Source organism: Ceratina calcarata, unplaced genomic scaffold (assembly GCF_001652005.2).
Source record: "Ceratina calcarata isolate Rehan_Ccalc_2016 unplaced genomic scaffold, ASM165200v1 scaffold209.2, whole genome shotgun sequence".
In the NCBI taxonomy this organism is placed as follows: Eukaryota; Metazoa; Arthropoda; class Insecta; order Hymenoptera; family Apidae; genus Ceratina; species Ceratina calcarata.
Genome location: NW_017142569.1, coordinates 733688 through 742003, shown reverse-complemented (window position 1 = coordinate 742003; position 8316 = coordinate 733688). Strand labels below are relative to the sequence as shown.

Sequence of the window (8316 nt, the reverse complement as noted above, 5' to 3'; positions counted from 1 at the left end):
ATAAATTACTTGCTATAATCATGACTTAAAAACTATATTAGACCTTTGTGATTTATAATTGCTTCATTTTCCAGAACATAAGATAGTAATGGTAGGATTAGACAATGCTGGTAAAACAACTATATTATACCAGTTCCTAATGAACGAGGTTGTTCATACATCACCGACTATTGGATCTAACGTTGAAGAAGTTGTTTGGAAAAATATTCATTTCATAATGTGGGATCTGGGTGGACAACAAAGCTTAAGAGCAGCATGGTCCACCTATTACACGAACACTGAGTTTATAATTATGGTTATAGACAGCACAGATAGAGAAAGACTTGGTGTAATAAGAGAAGAATTATACTCTATGTTAAACCATGAGGAATTAAGTAAAGCTAATGTTTTAGTTTATGCTAACAAGCAAGATTTAAAGGGTAGCATGACAGCGGCTGAAATTTCTAGACAGCTAGATTTGACTTCGATTAAGAAACATCAGTGGCATATACAAAGTTGTTGCGCACTTACTGGAGAAGGGTAAGGACACAATGCAAAACCATATACTCCTATTAATTTAGAGGACATAACAATGATCATTTATGTATCAATGTTACAGATTATACCAAGGTCTTGAGTGGATTGTTGGACGTTTAAAAAAGACATGACGTACATTATGAGAACTGATTTTGAACCTAACAAGATATCTAAAATGTAAAGTATATGTTCCGTGTAAGTTATTGTGCCACTCTAACAATTGTACAAATGACCAACGGATGATCATTTTTCAACTGGTACACTAGCTTCACGCATATCGTAAAGTGTAACTGCATATATTGATTAAAATTATTACTGCAGGCATTTAATATAATAAGCGGTGGACGGGTAAACTTCGTCTTCTCTATTTATGTGATATAAAAAATAATGGCAAATCGTAACATTTATAATATCAAAGTAAAGATGTTTCAAATATTCTCTATGTAAAGCATATGGAGCACTACATTATAACAAAATGAAACAGTTTAGAATGTCAAGGCTCTTTTATAGGAAATATCATTGCATTACGAAAACTATTTTTATGACGAACGTTTTATTTGTGTATAATAAATATGAACATTTTGCAACTGCCGAATACAACATATTGGCTCGAAATATGTTTTCTCATAATTGTATTAATTTATAGCTATGTAATGTTGCATTTAAAATTGCCTGCAAAATATCAAATAATTTTAATTCAATAAAAAATTTAATGTAAATATTGGACACATATTTGAATGATAAAAATTTTAATCTTGATTCCGTCCCGTCCACCTATGTTTATAAAAAGAGTAATAGATTATTTATTAATTCTGTTCCGTTAACTTGATAAAAATTGTTTGGCCTGTACGATTTCCAAAAATATACCAATGTACATAGTTTTTTATACTCAGCATTAATAGTAAACGATTGTAAAAAATCAACTCCGACATAACACCGATTAAACTGCATATTTTTCAACTTTCTGTGTAAGAATTTCACTACTTCTTAGCGCTTGATACAATAGTTTAAAAGACATTTTGGCGATTCTATTTAACCGATTCTATTAAATACTTAGAAGCAGAAAACTGCTCTGTGATACATGGGTTCAACAGTGAGATGGTTGTTAATAATGATAAGGTTCGATACGATTTTTATAGTAAATCGACGTTTAAAAAATTGTTTCCGCATGCATAACTCATTGTATTGTTAAATGTATTATGAATTTTGTAAGATATTTTTTATTCGTCGTATTTATTTGATAACTATCTTATTTATCTCATAATTGATTATTAAAATCATTCTGGTATTTAATAAATCAGTCAAATTTGAAACACTGATAACATATTAAAAAGATGATTTAGAATTTAAGATCATTATACAAAAAACAAATGCCGTCTAAAGTAGAGTGAGATCATACATTTAACATTTCACAAAAATAAAAATAAACAAAAGTTTTCTCATATTGAGAAATGAAACAATTAATTGTCTGGAATATAGCATTACTATGACTATGGATACAAACATCATAATAAATGATTATCAAAGTTTAAGTTATATATATATATATATATATATGTATATAAGAATTTTGAAATACATAGTACAAGTTATGGGTTGCCTTATTTTGTTTAACAATTTTATGCGAATCGCATTTATGTATACGTCTATATGATTTACTTTTAATCCATCTAAATTAGGAAATTATAAAAACATTTAATTTTGATTGATTTATTATTAATAGGTTTATGTGGTGGCTATGGAATATTTGCAGATGAGCTTGTTAATTAATGTAAAAACTGAGATTAATGTATATTTATCAAATTCCCATTTACGAAAAGTAAAAAATACAAACATTTAATAAATCAATTTTCTAATTTTATGATTCGAAATTATTTTTTAAATTAATGGATATATTTTCATTTCCTTCTTCCTATTTTCGATATTAGCAGACTAAAGTGTTATAAAATATAAAGCAAATATCATTTTTAAAGATGTTTATTTTCACGTTCGTTATAAATAAAGTATCGCACACACTCACTCATTCTCGTAACAGTGCATCTACCACTGGTCATTGTTCTTTCTTTATTAATTTGTGTAAACAGAAATAGCTCAATGGAAAAGAGCTCTTGTATAGCGCTTTTGAAGAATCTAAAATCAGCATCTGGTATGCTAACACTGCAACGTTCTTAATGTATTTTATTAGCCCTATTCGTTTTCTACTTTACATATTTTACTAATAAGAACAATCAATTTCTGAGATTAATATGTTTTCCTAATAGTCACGCAATGCATTTTTGTTAAAATAAGAACAGTAAAGGTGTATACCGCATTCCAATTATATTCTACAAGTTCTGTTATTATCCTTGGCAGTGTCTCTTTAATGTACAATGTCTTTCTCCTTTTTAGAAACACTCACTACACATACCGATCTTTTTGCACTGAATACTTTAATATCACTAACTTCTTTTTTATTACAATGGATCGTATCGCTCTTACTTCTAAAATTGTCACTATTTAAGTTAAATATAAAGCGACAAATATATTTACAATGAACCATGTCTACTGTTGATGTGTGTGTCATCTCTCTTTTCAAGGGCTTGGCAGTTAAAACTATGTATACCGGATCTATGTTTTTCACAGCTGGTTTTATGAAACCTCTACCTTATTTACGTAAAATCTGCGTTTTACTAACAGACTATAAAATATAGGTAAAGGATTTCATGATACACGACTTCTTTTTTTTTCTTAATGTCGTCCTACGTTCGAGCAATATATCGCTACATGAGACGTGATTATGTGCTGTTTTAATACACACATAGTCTCACATATTAACAAGATTCAACAATATTATAGTGAATTCTTTGAAGTCACATTGATATGAATCCGTAAATGAGTTTGAGAAGATTACACATTTCCGTGAATTAATAATAATATTCTCAGTAAATGATAGAAAGTAGTCAGTTCCTTATTTCCGAAATCATGATGATGGTGTGACACGAACTTAGAAACTTAAAAGATTTCAATGATTCTGATTTTTCATAAATAGAAATGTCGTTTAGCCTTTGACGCTCTTCATGAGGAGATCGGTGCTTAAAGATTTAGGCCTCTCAATCGGAAGACCGAGGGCACGATCCCAAACGAGAGACGCGAGAACACCAAGAGCACGCGATACTCCGAACAGGACGGTATAATAATTCATTTCTTTCATGCCGTAGTATTGTAACAAAACTCCCGAATGAGCGTCTACATTCGGCCATGGGTTCTTTACCTTACCAGTTTCCAACAGAATCGGAGGAACAACTTTGTATACTTGAGAAACCAGCTGAAAATACAGAAACAACATCGTGAAAAATTAAAAAATGATTAAAAGAAAATGAATATTATTTCTATTGAAATGTTTAGAAATTTTACCTTAAATAGTTTGTCGTCCGGCAAGTGTTTCAATGCAAATTCTCTCTGGCATGTGTATCTAGGATCAGTCTTTCTCAATACAGCATGACCGTATCCAGGAACAACCTGACCGCTCTTCAGCGTGTTCCAAATGAAGTCCTTCAACTTTTCGTCGGTGGGACTGTCTCCAACTTGAGAGCGCAGTTTCTCCAGCCACACTAATACCTCCTGATTGGCTAGACCGTGAAGAGGGCCAGCGAGACCATTCATACCGGCCGCGAAGGACAAGTATGGGTCGGACAATGCTGATCCCACTAAGTGAGTGGTATGTGCAGACACGTTTCCACCTTCGTGATCGGAGTGTATCGTGAGATACAGACGCATCAGCTCAATGAATTGAGCGTTATCATAACCGAGCATGTTCGCGAAGTTCCAAGACCAATCTTTGCCCGCGTCGACTGATCCTAAGCCTTTACCACCCTTGTAAATGTTCCTGTAAATTGCCGCAGCGACTACGGGCAGTTTGGCGATCAGATTCATCGAATCTTCGTAAACAGTCTCCCAGTATTTAGATTTGTGTACACCTTGCGTGTACGCTTTTACAAATTCGCTTTCGCTGTTTAAAATTGTAATCGCAGCGGAGAACTGAGACATAGGATGAAGGGTCTTTGGGAAATTATTCAGAGCTTTGACCACGTGGTCAGGCAGTGCGCTCCTTGATGCCCATTCTTGAGAAATGGCTTTCACTTGGGCATCGGTGGGTACGTCGCCGGTTATCAGAAGCCAGAACAAACCCTCCGGCAGTGGTTCCTCTCCGCCTTTAGCTTTCGGAAGCAATTTTTGACACTCTGGAATTGATTTTCCTCGGAATCTAATACCTTCTTCAGGGTCCAGGACCGAGGGTTCCCATACGAGTCCTTTAATTCCACGCATGCCACCGTACATCTAAATTGTAACAAAAGTCAAATTATCATACGATCCCCAGGTCAAGATTAAAAAAGCAAAGAAAAAGGTCTGAAATAGGTTCATTGGCATTGATCTATGATGTAACGAGCACGCGTACTTTGAACTCACTTAATTAGTACTTAATTATGGTTTAATTTGACGGAAAAAAGAAAGATTTAGATATTATGTAAGTTCTTCAGTCAGATTAGACTTCTTCAGTCATTAGGCACAATGAACTGTATCACAGTCAAAAAATTGTTAAATACTCCACAGGAACAAAGTTCATCGATCGTCGATATAAAGAGTACGAATTTCTGTTGCACGACTATTATTAGATAGCCAGAATTTTTCCACCGCTTAAAAATTTGCCTATATCGCGATCACATGATAAGCACGCGACATGCGTTTATTTGGGAATTTCTATCATACATCTTATCGGTGTTACAAAAAGCTTGTCTCCATTAAGTATTCCTCCACGTGGCAATATGCTAATACGCAATCGTCATCGTCTGACGTATAGTTCTTGCAATAAATCATTAGAATAGCAGATACTCTACGCGTCGCGTTTTAAACTTTTGAAATGTAAAGTTTTAAAATCTAAAGTGCACGATAACGATGAGTGTTGAGTGCGTACCATGTCCACGGTGACTTCACCAACTTTAGTACCTCCATGCTGCTTACGGAAAGCCTTCACGCGTTCTTGTTCCTGAGGAATTTTTTCAGCCAAAACCTTCTTTAGATCGGTGGAGGTATCGCTTAATGATCTCAAGAATACGGTTGAAGTTATCTTCTGCAAAACAAAAGAATTTAATTATTCTTTAAATGTGTTCAGTTGTGCAAATGTCATAAGTATTGCTTAAAAGGAAATATACAGTAGTAGAGACTGCATTACCGTGAAACATTTTTTGTTTCTCTAAATGCTCGTATTAATAGCAATAAGGATGATTGAGGAATTTTACGACGTAAATGGTTTTTCATGGAATCAGTTAAACTCGCAACATGGGTAGAACTTTACGGACTTTAACTAATAACCGCAAGAGACTGATGGCTTACGTAAAAAGAACAGATGACGTATAATTATAAGTTTGTCCCACAAGCTGTATCCGTAATCTGTCTACGCACGTAAAGAATGGACTCACATACTAATCTCGTGACCATATTATTTATATTATTACGAATTTTATCTCGATGGCTCACCTTGCTATTAATAAAAGGTTTTTGATACAATGCTGCAATTGTATCTACTTTACCAATAGATTATTAATTAGGAGAATATAAATTAGAATAATGTCGATTTCGAGCATGCCAGGCAATTTATAATTCAAGTTCTATAAAGAAATTGCATGACAGGGCAAGTACTTCGTTCATGAGAAATTGAATAATCGTAAAGACTCTGATAAATCAGGAGCCTTGTCTGGAGATCAGAAGGTCTTGCGTTAAAGTTCATTATCAGTCTATACTACGAGAAAATCATGAAATTAATTAAAATTGTGCAATTCTTAATTAAAATCGTGCAATATTATATCTTTTCTGAAAATGTTTTATACACATTCTTAATCTTGCATCGCTATTCTCGATTTTATGATAACGTAATTGAAGTCAATCGTTTATGTAGAAAGGTAATAAAGGAAGTTACATTAACAATATGTGTAAGATGATTACGCTGATGATTACATCACTCGCGTTTTATTTTTTCTTCAAGAGACATACTCGTATTTTTAAACCTTCCGATTTTTCCCATTTTCCTATCGCTTGTCATTCCCGTTAAATATGAGGATTCATTGTCTGCAGGCTGGCAGAGATAGCGTAAATGCAGGCTAAAGCTCGGAGAGCAAAGATCGATTCACGACCGCGTTTTGCAACGTGAGTGAGAAATTGGGACGAGACGATATCTTAGTGGCAAGGTAACTCGAACTATTTAAAAAATATTGTAGATTTTTACTCTCGTTAAGCTGTGATAATTCAACTTAAAAAACCTAAGTAACTAAGTAACTTAAAAAACCTAAGTAACCACTGTGCCAAGCTCTTACGTTATCTTTTATATCTATATTACGCACGTAGTATTTTAATACTTATTTGCTTGTAAAATAGGATCATCCATTTTTCACAACTGTATTTATTATAATTTAATTATCATAGAGCATTTAATTTAAAAATGTTAATTCGTTTTATTCACTGATTATCTCTACCTTATTCACAATAGGAGTAGTGTGACCGTACTCCAGATGAGATCATCATTATGGTACAATATGTCGTTGGACATAAATTGCTAGTGACCTTGACCTTTCTATTAAATTTGTCATTCATCCTTATGAGATCACATGGCGAATGTCCGCATGGACGGAGGCTCCCCCCGAATCACATGTGATCAATCCCTCACCACTTGGCGAAAATTACAATTGAAGAGTATTGTTTAATTATAAAGATCGTTCCTTTACATAATGGCATGGTCTAAAGTGCACGTATGCAAATATATATTTAATTACTTATAGACATGAAGGTATAGGAAATATGCAACGATACTACCAGGGTTCACAATTAGTTAAACCTAACTTAAAAATAACCGTAGTATACAATCTATTATGAGAGAAGCTTTCTTTCATATTAATAAGCATATTTTAGGACCAGAACGTAAGCTTCTTTCTGGCTACCGAATCGTATTTTATGAATGCAAAGGTTCACCTACAACATTATTACATACACGAATGTTAAATCTGGATTGTAGCCAGAGTCTCAACTGGTCGATGACTAAAAATAAATAGTTTCACATGTTCTGTAATTTAGCGCACGCTATATAATGCACACGTGATAAGAAAATTGGTTACAAAAATTTGTCCTTTGCAACACGTTGGAGATTCAATGTCAGAAAAACGATCACTGTACATATCAGTGATGTGACTGTGAAATCACATGTGACTGAAAATTTTACGATTAGCTAAATTGTTTGAAAGTATCAATAGACAACTTCCAAACTATTAGTTTTATTTAAAAAAATATTTTTCTGAATCATAGGAAATCACGTGTGTAACTTTTAAATTGTTTTCCGTAATAAACGTTATTAGTATAAAGTTATATGTTAAATAAAAAAAAATGGGTGGAATATTTATCGTAGTATCTAACATTGTAAGTGTAAAATTTCGATACATTCATATCAAGAATTTATTGCATTGTGTACCCGTAACAATACATTTAATATGCAACGCAAGATGAATATCAGGTTGTAAGCACAGCGATGTAATGAAATACTAATTGAATGGATTCACGACGAGTTTTGTTTCTGTTGCGCGTATTGTTACAAATTAAGGATGTATTGGCTATACAGTCAATCCCAAAAGTTTATGCACTTTAGAAACGCATTTTTTAAAAAGAAATCAGACGTCGGAAAAACATTGCTAATCATAAACAACAAAAAAAAATTTTCGATTTTTCCGAGATTTTTCCAAGGGGTACCCCTTCAATTTCTTCCAAATTTTCGTTTTTGGC

At 33.2% G+C, this 8316-nt stretch overlaps 2 protein-coding genes across 2 annotated transcripts in view; one reads left to right on the top strand and one right to left on the bottom strand.

Moving 5' to 3' along the window:
• Positions 1–1476, top strand: part of Arl5 (ADP-ribosylation factor-like 5) — a 3651-nt gene extending 2175 nt beyond the window's left edge. The window contains exons 2-3 of the mRNA XM_018019873.2: positions 75–519; positions 599–1476. Of these exons, the coding sequence (XP_017875362.1) occupies positions 75–519; positions 599–647 (494 nt within the window). The 3' untranslated portion in view covers positions 648–1476. The remainder of the gene's footprint in view (positions 1–74; positions 520–598) is intronic.
• A 1001-nt stretch (positions 1477–2477) lies between these two features.
• The window catches only part of kdn (citrate synthase), a 10915-nt gene continuing 5076 nt past the window's right edge, over positions 2478–8316 (bottom strand). Inside the window, exons 2-4 of the mRNA XM_018019875.2 lie at positions 5468–5623; positions 3910–4833; positions 2478–3820 (exon numbers count right to left, since the gene is read on the bottom strand). Of these exons, the coding sequence (XP_017875364.1) occupies positions 3554–3820; positions 3910–4833; positions 5468–5623 (1347 nt within the window). The 3' untranslated portion in view covers positions 2478–3553. The remainder of the gene's footprint in view (positions 3821–3909; positions 4834–5467; positions 5624–8316) is intronic.